The sequence below is a fragment of the Myxine glutinosa genome, chromosome 2 (genome assembly GCF_964187855.1).
Source record: "Myxine glutinosa chromosome 2, kmMyxGlut1.1, whole genome shotgun sequence".
NCBI classification, from domain to species: domain Eukaryota; kingdom Metazoa; phylum Chordata; class Myxini; order Myxiniformes; family Myxinidae; genus Myxine; species Myxine glutinosa.
In genome coordinates, this window is record NC_136262.1 from 197,619,555 (window position 1) to 197,641,665 (window position 22,111).

The following is a 22,111-nucleotide window of genomic DNA, read 5'->3' on the forward strand; positions in this document are numbered from 1 at the left end:
TTCCCCCATCCAAAACCTTGATCTTTTCTGCCCCCGCTAATTTCACCCCAAATCCACTTTTTTGAAATACCAACTTCTTTCCTGGAAGTTCTTGGTGTCCTTGTGTTTTTAATTCTTCCACCCCCCCCCCCCCCACCCCTTCCCATGCCGCCTCCCCCCCAAGCCCTCTCCCTCCCATACATTCCCGATGTCCCTGCTCTCAAATGTTGTGTTTATGTGCTTCCCCTTCTCTCCCCATCTTGTCTACCGCTCCCCTTTTCATATTCTTTGTTTGTTTGTCTGTTTGATTCGTTTGTGTGATAAAGGTTAGCTCTTTCACGAGCCTCGATTATGTATACAAAAAAAATTGCGAAATGGGCTCAGCCCAGCCGAGGTGGGCCTCGACACCTAGCCTATAACCTTCCCGGGGCCCATCCCGATATTTTTAGTTCTTTTTGAATGAATTTACTACCATAATTCAGCTTTTACTCACGGCCGTAGAAGATTGACTACTATAATTCAGCTCAGCTTTTAATTGCGAAATGGGCCCAGCCCGGCCGAGGTGGGCCTCGACCGGTCTCGCCACCTCGCCTAAAACCTTCCCAGGGCCCGTCCCGACATTTTTTGTTTTAGAGGTTTCCTCCTATCTTTCACCGTTCAGGAGATTAGCGTGTGCAGACAAACAAACAAACAAACAAAAAACTTTCTTTTATATATATATATAGAAGATAGATATAAAAGATAAAGAAAAACCGAAAAACACGGTTCAGGAAGCAATCAAGCTGTGATTATTTGTCTATTAAACCGCACTGTTTGAACGCTGGTTGCTTCCTGTCTGTTAATATTACGTACGTCTATTAATTACAGATTGTTTGAATATACCTTTCGACCCTTTAGACTGCTGAGATCCCTTAGACCTTTGAAGATCCTTTAAAGATCCCAAGACCCTTAGGACCACCAAGACCCCAAAGACGCAAAAGACCCTGAAAAGCCTGAGGACTTACTCAAAAGACCCAAAATAACCGGAAGACACCAAAGACACAAAAGACCCCGAAGACCCCAGTAAAACCGTGAACCTGTGATTATGTGTCTATTAATTACGTACTGTTTGAACACTGGTCGTGTACTGTCTATTAATTATGTACATCTATGAATTACATATTGTTGGAATATACCTTTCAAACCTTTAGACTGCTGAGATCCCGAAGACCTTTGAAGACCCTTTAACTCCCCCAAGAGCCTTAAGACCACCAAGACCCTGAAGACCCAAACTACCCTAAAAACCCAAAATACCCCGAACACCCAAAATACCCCGAACACCCAAAATACCCCGAACACCCAAAATACCCACAACACCCAAAATACCCACAACACCCAAAATACCCACAACACCCAAAATACCCACAACACCCAAAATACCCACAACACCCAAAATACCCACAACACCCAAAATACCCACAACACCCAAAATACCCACAGCACCCAAAATACCCACAGCACCCAAAATACCCACAGCACCCAAAATACCCACAGCACCCAAAATACCCACAGCACCCAAAATACCCACAACACCCAAAATACCCACAACACCCAAAATACCCACAACACCCAAAATACCCACAACACCCAAAATACCCACAACACCCAAAATACCCACAACACCCAAAATACCCACAACACCCAAAATACCCACAACACCCAAAATACCCACAACACCCAAAATACCCACAACACCCAAAATACCCACAACACCCAAAATACCCACAACACCCAAAATACCCACAACACCCAAAATACCCACAACACCCAAAATACCCACAACACCCAAAATACCCACAACACCCAAAATACCCACAACACCCAAAATACCCACAACACCCAAAATACCCACAACACCCAAAATACCCACAACACCCAAAATACCCACAACACCCAAAATACCCACAACACCCAAAATACCCACAACACCCAAAATACCCACAACACCCAAAATACCCACAACACCCAAAATACCCACAACACCCAAAATACCCACAACACCCAAAATACCCACAACACCCAAAATACCCACAACACCCAAAATACCCACAACACCCAAAATACCCACAACACCCAAAATACCCACAACACCCAAAATACCCACAACACCCAAAATACCCACAACACCCAAAATACCCACAACACCCAAAATACCCACAACACCCAAAATACCCACAACACCCAAAATACCCACAACACCCAAAATACCCACAACACCCAAAATACCCACAACACCCAAAATACCCACAACACCCAAAATACCCACAACACCCAAAATACCCACAACACCCAAAATACCCACAACACCCAAAATACCCACAACACCCAAAATACCCACAACACCCAAAATACCCACAACACCCAAAATACCCACAACACCCAAAATACCCACAGCACCCAAAATACCCACAGCACCCAAAATACCCACAGCACCCAAAATACCCACAGCACCCAAAATACCCACAGCACCCAAAATACCCACAGCACCCAAAATACCCACAGCACCCAAAATACCCACAGCACCCAAAATACCCACAGCACCCAAAATACCCACAGCACCCAAAATACCCACAGCACCCAAAATACCCACAGCACCCAAAATACCCACAGCACCCAAAATACCCACAACACCCAAAATACCCACAACACCCAAAATACCCACAACACCCAAAATACCCACAACACCCAAAATACCCACAACACCCAAAATACCCACAACACCCAAAATACCCACAACACCCAAAATACCCACAACACCCAAAATACCCACAACACCCAAAATACCCACAACACCCAAAATACCCACAACACCCAAAATACCCACAACACCCAAAATACCCACAACACCCAAAATACCCACAACACCCAAAATACCCACAACACCCAAAATACCCACAACACCCAAAATACCCACAACACCCAAAATACCCACAACACCCAAAATACCCACAACACCCAAAATACCCACAACACCCAAAATACCCACAACACCCAAAATACCCACAACACCCAAAATACCCACAACACCCAAAATACCCACAACACCCAAAATACCCACAACACCCAAAATACCCACAACACCCAAAATACCCACAACACCCAAAATACCCACAACACCCAAAATACCCACAACACCCAAAATACCCACAACACCCAAAATACCCACAACACCCAAAATACCCACAACACCCAAAATACCCACAACACCCAAAATACCCACAACACCCAAAATACCCACAACACCCAAAATACCCACAACACCCAAAATACCCACAACACCCAAAATACCCACAACACCCAAAATACCCACAACACCCAAAATACCCACAACACCCAAAATACCCACAACACCCAAAATACCCACAACACCCAAAATACCCACAACACCCAAAATACCCACAACACCCAAAATACCCACAACACCCAAAATACCCACAACACCCAAAATACCCACAACACCCAAAATACCCACAACACCCAAAATACCCACAACACCCAAAATACCCACAACACCCAAAATACCCACAACACCCAAAATACCCACAGCACCCAAAATACCCACAGCACCCAAAATACCCACAGCACCCAAAATACCCACAGCACCCAAAATACCCACAGCACCCAAAATACCCACAACACCCAAAATACCCACAACACCCAAAATACCCACAACACCCAAAATACCCACAACACCCAAAATACCCACAACACCCAAAATACCCACAACACCCAAAATACCCACAACACCCAAAATACCCACAACACCCAAAATACCCACAACACCCAAAATACCCACAACACCCAAAATACCCACAACACCCAAAATACCCACAACACCCAAAATACCCACAACACCCAAAATACCCACAACACCCAAAATACCCACAACACCCAAAATACCCACAGCACCCAAAATACCCACAGCACCCAAAATACCCACAGCACCCAAAATACCCACAGCACCCAAAATACCCACAGCACCCAAAATACCCACAACACCCAAAATACCCACAACACCCAAAATACCCACAACACCCAAAATACCCACAACACCCAAAATACCCACAACACCCAAAATACCCACAACACCCAAAATACCCACAACACCCAAAATACCCACAACACCCAAAATACCCACAACACCCAAAATACCCACAACACCCAAAATACCCACAACACCCAAAATACCCACAACACCCAAAATACCCACAACACCCAAAATACCCACAACACCCAAAATACCCACAACACCCAAAATACCCACAACACCTTTCCTCTTCTCCAATGGCTTGATCTCTGATCATCAATTTGGTTTCAGACCAGGTCACTCTACTCTGGACATGCTGCTTCTGCTGTCTCAACAATGGATGGAGGTCCTCAATGCCAAACAGGAAATCAGAGCTGTCTCCCTTGACATATCAAGGGCCTTTGATACGGTCTGGCACCCAGCTCTGCTCACCAAACTCTCCTCCTATGGTATCCATGGAAATCTCCATGCATGGCTTGCGGACTTCCTCTCTGGTCGTAGTCAACGTGTGGCCCTGAATGGGTTTCTCTCATCTCCCCTTGCTGTTCAGGCTGGAGTTCCCCAAGGCAGTGTTCTGGGCCCTGTGCTTTTTCTCGTCTTCATCAATGATCTCTCTGACTCTCTTGAAAATCCTCTCTATCTCTTTGCTGATGACTCCACTCTCTGCCGCTCCATTCCTCTTCCCTCAGATCGGCAGTCTGCAGCCTCCTCACTCTCTGAAGACCTGGACAAAATCACAGACTGGTCAAACAAGTGGAACATGTCTTTCAATCCTGCCAAATCTCACTCTCTTACTATGTCTCTCCGAAAAGATCGACTGGACAACCCTCCCATCTACTTTCTCAACAATCCTCTCCAAGAAGTTCTGTCACTCAAGCTTTTGGGTCTCACTATCTGCCATGATCTTTCTTGGGAAAACCACATTTCCAAGCTGGCCTCCAAAGCCAGTCGCCGACTGGGCATCCTCCGTCGTGCGAAGTCCTTCCTCGGCACACCTGAGCTCCTCACCACATACAAGGCTTTCATCCGCAGCTCAATGGAATACTGTTCTCCCCTATGGGCTGGTGCTCCTGCCTCACACCTGGCTCGGCTTCACGCTGTTGAATCCAAAGCTTTCAAAATCATTGGAATCTCCCGCGATGAAGCTATCTCTGAGGGCCTTTCACTCACTCACCGCAGGCAGGTAGGTGGTCTTTCTGTCTTCTACCGACTCCTCTCCGGCCTTGCTCCCCCAGCTCTCTCTGTGCTCTGTCCCCCAAATATTCCTACAGGTCGCACAAGATCTGCCAGCAACCCTCTGATGGTTAAACTGCCGAAATCTCGGCTCTCTGCTCACCTTCACTCTTTCATTCCTCTTTTCTCCCGCCTGTGGAACAAACTCCCACACTCCCTTCAATCCCTCTCCTCCCTCCAGGTCTTTAAAACAGCTGTTCACCACCATCTCTTATCTTCCCCCATCCATAACCTTGATCTTTTCTACCCCCACTAATTCACCCCAGATCCACCTTGTTTGAAATTCCAACTTATTTCCTGGAAATCCTGGCAGTGTCCATATGTTTATACCTCTCCCACCCCCCCCCCCCCTTCACATGCCTCCCCCCCTTCACATGCCTCCCCCCCTTCACATGCCTCCCCCCCAAAGCCCTCTCCCTCCCACAGATCTCTCCATGTCTCCATGTCTCTCGGTCCCTGCTCTCAAATGTTGTGTTTGTGTCCTTCCCCCTCTCTCCCCATCTTGTCTACCGCTCCCGATGTTATTTGTTTTATGTGTCTGTTTGTCTTTCTGTGTGATTAATGTTCGCTCTTTCACGAGCCTCGATCTTGTATACAAAAAAAAAAAAAAAAAAAAAAAAAAAAAAAAAAAAAAAAAAAAAAAAAAAAAAACCCAAAATACCCACAACACCCAAAATACCCACAACACCCAAAATACCCACAACACCCAAAATACCCACAACACCCAAAATACCCACAACACCCAAAATACCCACAACACCCAAAATACCCACAACACCCAAAATACCCACAACACCCAAAATACCCACAACACCCAAAATACCCACAACACCCAAAATACCCACAGCACCCAAAATACCCACAACACCCAAAATACCCACAACACCCAAAATACCCACAACACCCAAAATACCCACAACACCCAAAATACCCACAACACCCAAAATACCCACAACACCCAAAATACCCACAACACCCAAAATACCCACAACACCCAAAATACCCACAACACCCAAAATACCCACAACACCCAAAATACCCACAACACCCAAAATACCCACAACACCCAAAATACCCACAACACCCAAAATACCCACAACACCCAAAACACCCAAAACACCCACAACACCCAAAACACCCACAACACCCAAAACACCCACAACACCCAAAACACCCACAACACCCAAAACACCCACAACACCCAAAACACCCACAACACCCAAAACACCCACAACACCCAAAACACCCACAACACCCAAAACACCCACAACACCCAAAACACCCACAACACCCAAAACACCCACAACACCCAAAACACCCACAGCACCCAAAATACCCACAGCACCCAAAATACCCACAACACCCAAAATACCCACAACACCCAAAATACCCACAACACCCAAAATACCCACAACACCCAAAATACCCACAACACCCAAAATACCCACAACACCCAAAATACCCACAACACCCAAAATACCCACAACACCCAAAATACCCACAACACCCAAAATACCCACAACACCCAAAATACCCACAACACCCAAAATACCCACAACACCCAAAATACCCACAACACCCAAAATACCCACAACACCCAAAATACCCACAACACCCAAAATACCCACAACACCCAAAATACCCACAACACCCAAAATACCCACAACACCCAAAATACCCACAACACCCAAAATACCCACAACACCCAAAATACCCACAACACCCAAAATACCCACAACACCCAAAATACCCACAACACCCAAAATACCCACAACACCCAAAATACCCACAACACCCAAAATACCCACAACACCCAAAATACCCACAACACCCAAAATACCCACAACACCCAAAATACCCACAACACCCAAAATACCCACAACACCCAAAATACCCACAACACCCAAAATACCCACAACACCCAAAATACCCACAACACCCAAAATACCCACAACACCCACAACACCCAAAATACCCACAACACCCAAAATACCCACAACACCCAAAATACCCCGAACACCCAAAATACCCCGAACACCCAAAATACCCCGAACACCCAAAATACCCCGAACACCCAAAATACCCCCCCGAACACCCAAAATACCCCGAACACCTAAAATACCCCGAACACCTAAAATACCCCAAAACACACTGTTTGAATACCAAGCCAAATACCCCGAACACCCAAAACACCCCGAGCACCCAAAACACCCAAGCTCCTCCCCTCCTAGACTCCCCTATCACCCCTCCTCCTCAAAGCGTCCTCCCCTCCTAGACTCCCCTCTCACCCCTCCTCCCCTCCTAGCTCCTCCCCTCCCACCCCTCCTCCTCAAAGCGTCCTCCCCGCTTCTTCCCCCTTCCAACTTTCACCTTCATCTCCCTCAACCTTCTGCCTCTCCACACAGACTCCCCTCTCACCCCTCCTAGACTCCCCTCCTCCTCAAAGCGTCCTCCCCGCTTCTTCCCCCTTCCAACTTTCACCTTCATCTCCCCCAACCTTCTGCCTCGCTCTTCCCCCTCATCAAATAACACCTCACTGCACCTCTCCCAATCACCATCAAACCTTTTGTCTGCCCCCATTCTTCCCTTTCTCCAAGCTATTCTGTAATCTCAGACACACCTTCAACAGCTCTCCCTACCTCTTCCTCCTCTTCCACATCTTACCCTACCGCTCCCCCCCCGTTCTGTATCCGATGCTCCCCCTTCCTCTTCCTTAACAGTATGGACCTCAAACATCCGGGGCCTTCACTCAAACTTGTCTGATCTCTCCATACAGGTTGCTTCTGACAAACCAGACGTGATCTGCTCAACAGAAACTTTCCTCCTTCATGATGTCTCTGATTCCTTGGTATCTCTCCCAGGTTACTCCCTCCTCCGGTATGATAGACCTGAGCCTCGTCCTGGAGGTGGGGTTGCTATCTTTATAAAAAAACTCTTCCTCACTCGCCCTGCACTGCCCTCTCTCCACCTCACCCCCAGGAATACCTTTGGCTACGGCTTCCCCTTCGCTCCCACCTTTTGTTCATATGTGTGTTGTACCGTCCACCAAACAGTGATGACTCCATCTACATCTCGCTGTCTGAGAATATGGACCAAATTCTATCTACCCATCCCAACTCTCTCTTCCTCATATGTGGTGATTTCAACTGTCACCATGCCAGTTGGCTGGGTGTGGGTACCTCTCTCACCAGCCATGGCTCTTCAGCAAAGGACTTCTGTGACTCACTGGGACTGACACAATCTGTCAATTTCCCGACCCGGATTTCAGTCAACGGAGCATCTTCTCTTCTGGACTTGGTTATGACTAACTTCCCTGAAAATGTCTGCTGCTCTTCTTCTGCTCCAATCGGCTCTTCTGATCATGTGCTTGTTAAAGTGGACATCTCTCTGACCATTCTCAGAGAGCCTCCTCAGCGTCGACGAGTCTGGCATTTCACTCAGACCAACTGGCACGGTCTTCAAGCAGCCATCAATCATCTGGACTGGTCTCCCATCTCTACCGCCTCTGACATCAACTCATCCTGGGAATTCTTCCAAAGCAAACTGCTCTCTCTCATGCACAGATTTATCCCATCTCGTCTTCTGTTGTCATACCCTTCCTCCCGTCCATGGTACATGGAATCTTGTGGTGAGGCTATTGCCCAGAAACAACTTGCTTTCGTCTCCTGGAAAGCAAATCCAACGGAAGGAAATCTCATTTCCTTTCACAAAGCCCGAAACAAGTGTGTGTCCACCCTCAGGAGAGCCAGGAAACAATATCTCTCCGTTCTCAGGACCGAACTCTATTATCTGTCTCCCTCTTGCAAATCCTGGTGGCGTCTGGTCAAATCTGTTTCTGGTGTTTGTTCCCCCTCCATCCCCTCCCTCACCTCAAATGGCCACACGGCTGACTCCGCACGTGAAAAAGCCGAATGCCTCAACTCTGTGTTTGCATCTAAATCTTGTGTCCCAAACCCATCCCTCTCTGTACCCACCGTACCCAGCTGCTCCTGGACTCTGTGTCCTTTCCTCCTGACGAGGTGGAAAAGTTTCTGTCAACCCTCGACTCGGATTCAACCCTCGACTCGGATTCTGCAACTCGACCTGACGGCATCAGCCCACGGGTCCTAAAATCCTGTTCTTACACTCTTTCACTCCCTCTCTCTGTTCTCTTCACCCTCTCTTTTGCTCAAGGTCATCTTCCATCTGCTTGGAAATCTGCCAACATCACCGCTTTGCACAAAAAAGGTGCAAAAACAGATCCCAGGAACTACAGACCAATCAGCCTTCTCCAAATTATCAGCAAAGTCATGGAATCCATCATTGCTTCAGATATGAAATCTTTCCTCTTCTCCAATGGCTTGATCTCTGATCATCAATTTGGTTTCAGACCTGGACACTCTACTCTGGACATGCTGCTTCTGCTTTCTCAACAATGGATGGAGGTCCTCAATGCCAAACAGGAAATTAGAGCAGTCTCCCTTGACATATCGCGTGCCTTCGATACGGTCTGGCACCCCACTCTGCTCACCAAACTCTCCTCTTTTGGTATCCATGGAAATCTCCACGCATGGCTGGCGGACTTCCTCTCTAGTCGTAGTCAACGTGTGGCCCTGAATGGGTTTCTCTCATCTCCTCTTCCTGTTCAGGCTGGAGTTCCACAAGGCAGTGTTCTGGGCCCTGTGCTTTTTCTGGTCTTCATCAATGATCTCTCTGACTCTCTTGAAAATCCTCTGTATGTCTTTGCTGATGACTCTACTCTCTGTCGCTCCATTCTTCATCCCTCAGATCGGCAGTCTGCAGCCTCCTCACTCTCTGCAGACCTGGACAAAATCAGACTGGGCAAACAAGTGGAACATGTCTTTCAATCCTGACAAATCTCACACTCTTACTATGTCTCTCCGAAAAGACCGACTGGAAAACCCTCCCATCTACTTTCTCAACAATCCTCTCCAAGAAGTTCTGTCACTCAAGCTTTTGGGTCTCACTATCTGCCATGATCTTTCCTGGGAAAACCACATTTCAAATCTGGCCTCCAAAGCCAGTCGCCGACTGGGCATCCTCCGTCGTGCGAAGTCCTTCCTTGGCACACCTGAGCTCCTCACCACATGCAAGGCTTTCATCCGCAGCTCAATGGAATACTGCTCTCCCCTCTGGGCTGGTGCTCCTGCCTCACACCTAGCTCATCTTCACGCTGTTGAAACCAAAGCATTCAGAATCATTGGAATCTCCCGCGATGAAGCTAACTCCAAGGGCCTCTCACTCACTCACCGCAGGCAGGTTGGTGGTCTTTCGTCTTCTACCGACTCCTCTCTGGCCTTGCCCCCCCAGCTCTCTCTGGGCTATGTCCCGCAAATATTCCTACAGGTCGCACAAGATCTGCCTGCAACCCTCTTATGGTCAAACTGCCAAAATCAAGACTCTCTGCTCACCTTCACTCCTTCATTCCTCTTTTCTCCCACCTCTGGAACAAACTCCCTCACTCTCTTCAATCCCACTCCACCCTCCAGGTCTTTAAAACAGCTGTTCACCACCATCTCTTATCTTCCCCCATCCAAAACCTTGATCTTTTCTACCCCCGCTAATTTCACCCCAATTCCACTTTTTTGAAATACCAACTTCTGTCCTGGAAGTCCTTGGTGTCCTTGTGTTTTATACTTCTCCCTCCCCCCCCACCCCCTTCCCACGCCTCCGCCCCCCAAGCCCTCTCCCTTCCACACATCTCCCTGCTCTCAAATGTTGTGTTTGTGTGCTTCCCCTTCTCTCCCCATCTTGTTTTTCCGCTCCCTCTTTTTATATATTTTGTTTGTCTGGTTGATTTGTTTGTGAAGTAAATGTTAGCTCTTTCACTAGCCTCGATTCAGTATACAAAAAACAAAAAAAACCACCCAAAACACCCCAAACACCCAAAACACCCCAAACACCCAAAACACCCCAAACACCCCAAACACCCAAAACACCCCAAACACCCCAAACACCCCAAACACCCCAAACACCCCAAACACCCCAAACACCCAAAACACCCCAAACACCCAAAACACCCCGAACACCCAAAACACCCAAAACACCCAAAACACCCAAAACACCCAAAACACCCAAAACACCCAAAACACCCAAAACACCCAAAACACCCAAAACACCCAAAACACCCCAAACACCCCAAACACCCAAAACACCCCAAACACCCCAAACACCCAAAACACCCCAAACACCCAAAACACCCCGAACACCCAAAACACCCAAAACACCCAAAACACCCAAAACACCCAAAACACCCAAAACACCCAAAACACCCAAAACACCCAAAACACCCAAAACACCCCGAACACCCAAAACACCCCGAACACCCCGAACACCCAAAACACCGAAAACACCGAGAACACCCCGAACACCGAAAACACCGAAAACACCGAAAACACCGAAAACACCCCGAACACCCAAAACACCCAAAACACCCAAAACACCCAAAACACCCAAAACACCCAAAACACCCAAAACACCGAAAACACCGAAAACACCGAAAACACCCCGAACACCCAAAACACCCCGAACACCCAAAACACCCCGAACACCCAAAACACCCCGAACACCCAAAACACCCCGAACACCCAAAACACCCCGAACACCCAAAACACCCAAAACACCCAAAACACCCCGAACACCCAAAACACCCCGAACACCCAAAACACCCCGAACACCCAAAACACCCCGAACACCCAAAACACCCCGAACACCCAAAACACCCCGAACACCCAAAACACCCCGAACACCCAAAACACCCCGAACACCCAAAACACCGAAAACACCGAGAACACCCCGAACACCGAAAACACCGAAAACACCGAAAACACCGAAAACACCCAAAACACCGAAAACACCCAAAACACCCAAAACACCGAAAACACCGAAAACACCCCGAACACCCAAAACACCCAAAACACCCCGAACACCCAAAACACCCCGAACACCCAAAACACCCCGAACACCCAAAACACCCCGAACACCCAAAACACCCCGAACACCCAAAACACCCCGAACACCCAAAACACCCCGAACACCCAAAACACCCCGAACACCCAAAACACCCACAACACCCAAAACACCCCGAACACCCAAAACACCCCGAACACCCAAAACACCCCGAACACCCAAAACACCCCGAACACCCAAAACACCCCGAACACCCAAAACACCCCGAACACCCAAAACACCCCGAACACCCAAAACACCCCGAACACCCAAAACACCCCGAACACCCAAAACACCCCGAACACCCAAAACACCCCGAACACCCAAAACACCCCGAACACCCAAAACACCCCGAACACCCAAAATACCCCGAACACCCAAAATACCCCGAACACCCAAAATACCCCGAACACCCAAAATACCCCGAACACCCAAAATACCCCGAACACCCAAAATACCCCGAACACCCAAAATACCCCGAACACCCAAAATACCCCGAACACCCAAAATACCCCGAACACCCAAAATACCCCGAACACCCAAAATACCCCGAACACCCAAAATACCCCGAACACCCAAAATACCCCGAACACCCAAAATACCCCGAACACCCAAAATACCCCGAACACCCAAAATACCCCGAACACCCAAAATACCCCGAACACCCAAAATACCCCGAACACCCAAAATACCCCGAACACCCAAAATACCCCGAACACCCAAAATACCCCGAACACCCAAAATACCCCGAACACCCAAAATACCCCGAACACCCAAAATACCCCGAACACCCAAAATACCCCGAACACCCAAAATACCCCGAACACCCAAAATACCCCGAACACCCAAAATACCCCGAACACCCAAAATACCCCGAACACCCAAAATACCCCGAACACCCAAAATACCCCGAACACCCAAAATACCCCGAACACCCAAAATACCCCGAACACCCAAAATACCCCGAACACCCAAAATACCCCGAACACCCAAAATACCCCGAACACCCAAAATACCCCGAACACCCAAAATACCCCGAACACCCAATATACCCCGAACACCCAAAATACCCCGAACACCCAAAATACCCCGAACACCCAAAATACCCCGAACACCCAAAATACCCCGAGCACCCAAAATACCCCGAACACCCAAAATACCCCGAACACCCAAAATACCCCGAACACCCAAAATACCCCGAACACCCAAAATACCCCGAACACCCAAAATACCCCGAACACCCAAAATACCCCGAACACCCTAAAATAACCCGAACACCCTAAAATAACCCGAACACCCTAAAATAACCCGAACACCCTAAAATAACCCGAACACCCTAAAATAACCCGAACACCCTAAAATAACCCGAACACCCTAAAATAACCCGAACACCCTAAAATAACCCGAACACCCTAAAATAACCCGAACACCCTAAAATAACCCGAACACCCTAAAATAACCCGAACACCCTAAAATAACCCGAACACCCTAAAATAACCCGAAGACCCAAAATACCCCTACCACCCTTAAAGACTCAAACGACCCAAAGGACCCAAAATAACAAGACGACCCCCAAAGACTCAAAAGACCCAAAATACCCCAAAGATGCAAAATACCTCAAAAACCCTTAAAGACCCAGAGGACCCAAAAAACCTCAAATACCCCAAAGATCCAAAAGACCCAAAATACCAAAAAGACTCTTAAAGACAATGACGACCCAAAAGACCATGAGGACTTCAAAGACCCCAAAGATCCCGAAAACAAAAAAGACCCAAAAGATCCCGAAGACAAAAAAAGACCCAAAATACGGTGAAGAACCTAAATGACCCAGAAGACCCAAAATACCCAAAATATCCTGAAGATCCTTAAAGACCCAGAACACCCAAAAGTCCAAAAAAACCCTGAAGGCCCTTTAAACCCATGAAACCCCAAGATCCTGAAGACCCTCAAGATTGTTAAGACCACCTTTACCTTTAAGACCCTTTCAATACTCGAGACATCTTGAGATCCCTTCACCCTTCCAACCTTCGATACCCTTTAAGCCTTTACACCCCTTTAGTCCCTTTTGACCCCTTCGGGCTTAGACCTTAACACCATTTAGACCCCTTACACCCTTCCGACCGATTAGACAGCTTGGGTCCTTGACCATTTAGAGCTTTACACCACATAAACCTTTTTTGATTACAAATAAAGAATATCACCAATATTACAAATGAATTTGTACAAAACAAACGTTTGTATTATGATTGGTGTAAATCATGACAATACAGCAACTCGGGTTCAGTCAGGTCATTATACGCGGTTTGAAAAGTCTGTGCCTCTGCGGCGACGTGTGGTGAGGCGAGCGCAGCAAGCCGAGCCACGCTAGTTTATAATAAATATGTGACCAAGAAAAGTTTAACCTTCATATCTTCCAGAAACCATGATGAACTAGAACGGCACTCAGTAGAGAGAATACCTCCACCTGGTTGGCCATATCACTTAATGGTGAAGAATCACTTAAAAATTAAATAATTCTCATATCCGAATCCATGTTCAGATCTTCACCAAATTCGAATCGATTCTTCCTCGTCACACACCCAACCGGTCCACCAAGTTTCGTCCAAATCCGTCCACAACTTTTTGAGATATCCTGCTATATCGTTTTTGGCCCCATCTCCCAATGGTGAAGAATCACTTTAAAAATTCTAGTAGCCGGATCCGAATCCGGTTCTTCACCAAAATCTAATAATTTCGTCCTTGTAACATACGCTACATCTCTTCCAAATTTCGTCCGAATCCGTCCCCAACTTTTTGAGATATTTTGTTCACAAACAAACAAACACACAGGGGTGAAAACAACCTCCATCCACCTTTGGTGGGCGGAGGTAATAACCATATTAGTAATGTACCGGAAAGGGATGTCGTTTTTCAAAGAGGAATACACAGCTTAAAATTTCTTTCCGGTACACCTAATATTTAAATGAAATAAAAGAAAAGAAAAACTAGAGCGAAATTGATGGCACGCCATCACAAATCCCCACACTTCCCACCGAAAATTCCTTGTTGAATATGAACATGCAACTTCATAAATTGTCTCTCCCTCTCCCCCACTTGTCAATGATATATATTCATATTGCATGCATTTTGCAACTGTGCTTGTCATTACCCAGCTTCTTTGCTCATACTGATGTAAAACCATGAATAATAAACCATTTGTCTTCACCTGTATTCCTGATGATGTAATCCAAGACGACGAGTTTTTCGAACTCGAACTGAAATTGCCTCCGCATATTCTCCGGGAGTGGTTCGGTCTCAAAACGTCGTAACCAGAAATCAGCATCTTTGTACCCCTCAACAAATAGCTGGAAGGAGCCCATCTGCACATAAGCATGTACAACGCAAGAAAATAATTATTTCAAAATAAAATTTTTTCGCAAGATGCAATGCAGATGAAGGGGTCCTTGGTCCTCAGGAAGAATATTGTTACGGCCCGGGGTTCGGGTCTACTACAAGGGGGTTAGCCTCCGTTCCCTCCCGAATTTACCAGACCTGAGGCTGCCACGCACGAATAACTTCTTACTTTGGCAGGTTGCGAACCAGCAACTACGAACGCCAATTGGTCCGTCGCGCAAAAGCAGGGTCCAATCGTATAACACCGCTTACCTGTACCACGTGACTTTCACCCGGAGAACGTACTTTCCCTCCGGCGGTGTACCACTTTCTTTTGTTCCTGGATGGAAATTTAGACGGCCGATCAACCGTTGGTACCCGCCGGGCTAATGCTAATTTTGTTACGGCCGATCGTTACTCTGGGTGTGAGCAATGGTGGACCAATGGAAGAAAAGACATTCACGGACAGAGGGAAAGGAAACGTTTAACGATTCGATGTATTTACAAGTATTTACAGTGCAGCTAATCGATAGGAAAGAAAAAATGACAAAAGGCAGAAACTTAGCTTATTCTATGCCTTATGACAATTCCTACGAATAAACAACAAGGGCACCCATCACACATTCACAGGGGAGTAGAGGGGGAACGAACGAACGTTGGGATTGTGGTGAAAATGTAAGTTGAACCCAGGTGTGACGCTCACTTAAACCACTGGGCGGTGTCTATAAGACCTCGGGACGTCCGCGACTCGAGGCCACTCCTGCGACTTTATACAATGACATGTAGAATTGAATGGTACGTACCCACTTATATTCTAGGCTTGCTTGCATTGACTGATATATCCAATCTTTCTCATATGATGCCTTGATCCTGACATATATGTTGCATGGTGTATTTTACAGGATGATGTTACGATCTAATTGAAATTAAACCTATCTATGGGACGAGTTGTGGATCTGGTTGATTTTTCACAACAGGGATCATGTTAGCAAAATGGTTACGATTTTACCTCCTGCGACAACCTTTGTCTGGACCTCACCAACGAGCACCAGGCCGGCAAATGGCAGTCCCCACCACGATCAGGCAAAGGTGATCCCCAGCACGAACACGATCAGGCAAAGGTGATCTATCCCCAGCACGAACACGAGCAGGCAAAGGTGATCGATCCCCAGCACAAACACGAGCAGGCAAAGGTGATCGATCCCCAGCACGCACACGAGCAGGCAAAGGTGATCTATCCCAAGCACGAACATGAGCAGGCAAAGTCGATCCCCAGCACAGACACGAAAAGGCAAAGGCAATCCTCAGCACAAACTTGAGCAGGCAACGGGAATCCTCAGCATGAACTTGAGCAGGCAAAGGCATGTGCATGGAGAGTTCAAATCCTGCACACGTGCAGCGAGAAGAGGAGTCCGATGAACCTTTGCACCGAGATCGATCAACACGTGCAAAACGAGCAAAGTCCAAGGCCTTTCTGTCGTGTACACATGCACCGAGAGGGAGTCCAGCAGCCAACAGAGAGCAGGGAGAGACCGGCCAAGAGAGTGAATCAAGTGCAGAGGCCTATGAGAGGGTCTGGCCTAGAGCCCAATGCACAGCCAACAAAGTCCAAGCCCAAGCAAGAGTAATGCAGGCGCGTGCTAGGTGAACAAAGTCCAAAGCCAAGAGAGTCATGCATGTATGCAAGGCCTTTTGTCCAGCCCTCGCCGAGGGTGGGCGGGGGGCAGGGGGTGGTGTTTTCTGGGCTCGAGATTGTCACGTTTGTCACTCCGCCCCCACAAGCTCCGCCGGAGTTCCTCAGGCCATGATTGGTGGAGTGTCACTTCCACTCCACAAGTCCTCCCGAAAGGACTTTTACCTGGTGCATATCCCAATGGCCTTTGGTCTGTCCTTCAATAATTTTAATCAATAACTGTGGATGCAATCTTGGTGCATCTGCCTGGCTAATTATCCCTTATGAGTGGAGGGCCTGTCTTTCCCTCCCGAACGCAAAAAGAAATACTAACCCAAAATAATGGGAAGGGGCTAAGATAATGTTGTGCTATGAAATAACTATTCTAAGCGACCTGTATGGTGGATGCTATTACTTATTGGTGGTTTCCCAAAACCGCAACAATATCAACATTTCACTTTACAATGCAGGGATGGGTGAGGGGGGAGTAAAGGTACAAACATCAAAATCACTCCATAATACTACAAAGGGTGGTTTCATTGAATTTATTCATTTGTATGCAGCCTGTGGCTGCTTGGCTGCATCATTTTCTTCTGGGGGCGCAGCTGTGCCGCTGATGCAATGCCCCCTTACCAGTTAGCTGGTACTCATTTTGCCGACCTTGGAAGGATGACAGGCTGAGTGGATCCGCCTGGTGTTAATTCAATGGCACGACAGGGGCTTGAACTCAAGACCCTAGGATCTTAAGCCAACACCAGGGTTGTTTTATTGAACACCTACCAATAGATGCTGAATGTACACTTACAATAATTTCAGGGGCAATCAGATTTATCAACCAGCAAGCTTTCAATACCAAACATGGGTCTACTTGTACTTACAAACTTGCAAACCTCAACTGGCTTATCCTCTCCTGCTATTTGGATTTAAAAAACGAGCAAACAAGTTAGCAAGCCAATATATACATGTATTTTAAAACTGTACAAACTTAAAAGATCCATAAACCCAAGGCTTGCTTACCTTCGGTGGCAATCCGATTCTACGAAACCTTCGCCCAACCGCTGGCATCTTTTCCAAAGCATACTTCTTACCCTGAGACTTGCAACGGTCAATAGGTCCATAGAAGAAAGTCTTACAAGCCAACCAGACAACCTGTGAGGACAGACAAATTCTTAATGCAATTCCCAAAACATGTGGCGCGAGAATTATCTGGCACTCAGCTGAGTACGCGCATCATGCACCTGCTAATTGAAACGTCATTCGATGGCAAATATCGTAAACGGATGCAAAATTGCACACACCTCTAAAATCTGCAAACTGCAGCAAGATTGTTACAAGGCTCTGTTCACCTTCCTTGTACGATCATGGCGAACAAGTATATAAAACAACAACATTATAATAATCCATACTTGGAGTATAACCGAAATAGTACTAACAATGTGGTATCAGTGGATTTAAAGAAAAGGTTCATAAAAGGTCACAAAAACTTTCATATTCCAATTTTTGTACTGTATTTATCTCAGCTAGTACTCATTTAGCCAAATTCAGAAAGACAGGCTGATTCAACGCACATGGTGTTATCTACAGCACGATGGGGGCTTGAAGCCAGGACCTTAAGAACTTCAGCAAACTACTTTAACAATTAAACCACCACCAGGTTTAATTCTGCATTTACAGGTATACAAATTAAAATACAAGACCGTCACTGTGGCAGTAAAATAAGTAAACACTACAAACGATTGCTTTATGTATTCAAATAATGAATATGCATTATTTTGTGCATAAAATAAATACAATTCAGCAGATTTCAAATTATGCTGGGATCATCCAAGTTGACAAAAAACCCCACCCAAGCCTTTGCCAAGCATTGGAGCAAACATAGTGCAGCATAATAACTAAAATGCCACATCAATCATGAAAGTGGCAAAATGCCACTAAAATGCCAATAACTAAAACGTCGACCGATATGCCTCCGCCCACATTATTATATCATTATACATATTTGTACCAAGTTTGATTTAAATCCCTTCAGCTGTTCTCATGCATCACATTTTTACTTGCCATGACCTCTGACCTCTTGACCCCATAGTCGAATCTGTTTATCTTTATATCATTATACATACTTGTATGAAGTTTGACTTGGTTCCCTTCAGGCGTTCTTAGGTTTCTATTACAGACACTGACCTTTCACCTCTTGACCCCAAAATCAAATCAGTTCATCTTTGCATCATAATAAATACTTGTACTAAATTTGGTCAAAATCCCATTGCTGGTTCAAAAGTCATCATGGTAACAGGATTTTTACCGAACCTCTGACTTTTGACCTCTTCAACACAGAAACCTAATCAGTTCATCTTTACATCAAAGTACATCGTTTTTGGTTCAAGTTTGATTTTAATCCCTTCAGCTGTTCTCAAGTTATCATGGTAATGAAGACCTAACAAGGACGCATAGACAGACGCACAACCCAAAACTAGAACGCCACTCAGTAGAGCGCATACTCCAGCCGTGGGCGGCCGCTGCCGAGCCCAATCTTCCAATGGTAAAACATCCTTCAAAAAATTCCTGGATCCAGAATAATATCCTGAGCTTCACCAAAAACTAATCAATTCTTCCTTATCCCAAGGGCAATCATCCCACCAACTTTTATCCAAATCCGTTCAGAACTTTTCCAGATATCTTGTGTGTGCGCGCACACACACACACACACACACACACACACACACACACACACACACACACACACACACACACACACACACACACACACACACACACACACACACACACACACACACACACACACACACACACACACACACACACACACACACACACACACACACACACACACTCCCTGGAGGGAGTAAACATAATGCCTCCAGGCGACATCGGCTGAGGCATAAAAATAACAAGGCATCACCCCATAGGTTGGGAGTTCAAACATGACTGAAGGCAGCAGTATTAGGGCTATATAGTCCTAGCCCTGCCATAGAGACCCGTATACATCTCTTTAGGCCTAGAGTTTGACAGTGGATTTGAGTATAGCATACCCCTAGCTTCAAGAATCTACTAGGTGGAAGTCTGAAATTTGTAGCATAAGCCGGAAAACGGCCATTTTCCAAGATGGCCTCCATGGGGCCATTGCCAAACAAGAACCACATATAAGTTTTGATATAAATGTAGTAGAGAGATGATTTTAGCGTCTATTTTCAGGTTTTCAGGTATGTCCAACTCAGTGGTGCCATCAAAAAATATTTTAGATGTTGCCTAGTTACCAAAGTCCAAGATGGCTGCCACCCAAAGTTCATAAATCATGGAAACTAGTACAACTTTTGATAGACACATAGTAGATGGATCATTTTTGTGTCTGTTTCTAGGTTTTCAGGTATGTCCAACTCAGTGGTGCCATAAAAAAATATTTTAGATGTTGCCTCATCACCAAAACCCAACATGTTCACCACCTAAATTCATCAATCATGAAATTTTTTATAGAAATGACCAAAATCAAAGATCAGTCAAATAAGTATGGAACACACAATGTTTTATTGAGGAATAGTAAAAATTTATTAAGGTCTAAAATATTCCCATCAAAATCTTGACCATAACTTTAATTAAAAAATGAGGAGTAAATATGGCAAATTAATATGACATAGCACAAAAATTAATCAATGCTCCCCAGTGGTGTAACAAATGTTCTGCAGTCAATGAATGAATAAGAAGAAAATGATGGTCCAGTTACTTAACATTTTTACTGAAAAGAAATAAAATAAAAATGTCACATCCCAATAGTGGATCAACGGCAAGGTGTAATGTACTACACTACATGTATCTACATTACTATCTAGTAAATGACTATATTACCAACTACATTAGAATCACTGGCTGCTGCCTACTTAGTTTGGCACACAGAACCTTGTTGTCTGTGGCAAAAATTCACACAAATTGGACCAGCCTTGTTACATTGGCATCGCTTTGTATCACACTTTCCCATGCATTTGCAGATGATGAGCTTCCCATGTGGTAACGGATTCAAACACTTGGAAGGCAAGAGAATGTCATTATCAAATGACCAGCAATAGTTTGTTGGATCTAGAGTCAAGTGGTTGTCATCAAGAAGGCACATGACTTTACGCACAACAAAGAAAGCTCTGTGAATATGGCCATGGATGACACTTGAGGTAGGGGGTAGCAACTGTAGGGGCTTTGGTGTTGTAGCACGAATGTGGCACTCCACTCGAAGCTGATTGAAGGTCTGACATGCTGTCTTGGACTTTGCACCTGCCCACACATGAACGAGATACTCCTCCGCTTTCTTCATAACCTCTTCAGTTAACTGATTGGACTCCGCAAAATTGGCCAGGTACTTCTGTGGTTCACATAAGAGAGATGCATGTTTGGTTCCAATCTTGCTGAGCGCATCATCACCTGTTAGGATATAAGCCTTCATTATAACTCTGCACAGTACTACTCCCAATTTATCTGCAAGAATATGTAGTGGTAGATGACGCCTGCGCTCCCCAGAGCCAAACTCTACCCACAACTCTTGAAGACCCCTCTCTCGCATTTGAGGGATAAAGTGTAGTAAACGCACTACTGTGTCTGTGTCATTTGAGATCACAAACAGCTGACTCGTCCCCTGATCCACTTCCCATGCACAGTGAAGAACTAGCCGATCATCAGCTTCCTCCACATTACATGTTAATGCTTTAATAGGTTTGAAGTTTTCAGCAGATGGTGGTGATGATGATGACCTCCCTGAATGGAGCAACTGTGCTGGCACAACTTCTTCATCCATGATGCATCCACTGAGCACAACAGTCAGCTTGATGAGCTTGGGTGTT

At 46.1% G+C, this 22,111-nt stretch overlaps 2 protein-coding genes and 1 long non-coding RNA gene across 3 annotated transcripts in view; 2 read left to right on the top strand and 1 right to left on the bottom strand.

The window, feature by feature from the left end:
• The window catches only part of ST3GAL5 (ST3 beta-galactoside alpha-2,3-sialyltransferase 5), a 1,112,943-nt gene that overhangs the window by 189,594 nt on the left and 901,238 nt on the right, over positions 1-22,111 (top strand). The window lies entirely within an intron of this gene.
• LOC137420953 (phosphatidylinositol 4-kinase type 2-alpha) overlaps positions 1-22,111 on the bottom strand; it is a 76,876-nt gene that overhangs the window by 47,563 nt on the left and 7,202 nt on the right. Inside the window, exons 3-4 of the mRNA XM_068106498.2 lie at positions 18,288-18,419; positions 15,432-15,585 (exon numbers count right to left, since the gene is read on the bottom strand). Of these exons, the coding sequence (XP_067962599.1) occupies positions 15,432-15,585; positions 18,288-18,419 (286 nt within the window). The remainder of the gene's footprint in view (positions 1-15,431; positions 15,586-18,287; positions 18,420-22,111) is intronic.
• LOC144890697 (uncharacterized) lies at positions 16,331-16,542 on the top strand. The gene is made up of 2 exons (XR_013622442.1): positions 16,331-16,393; positions 16,501-16,542. It is a non-coding gene; the product is annotated as an uncharacterized LOC144890697 (long non-coding RNA).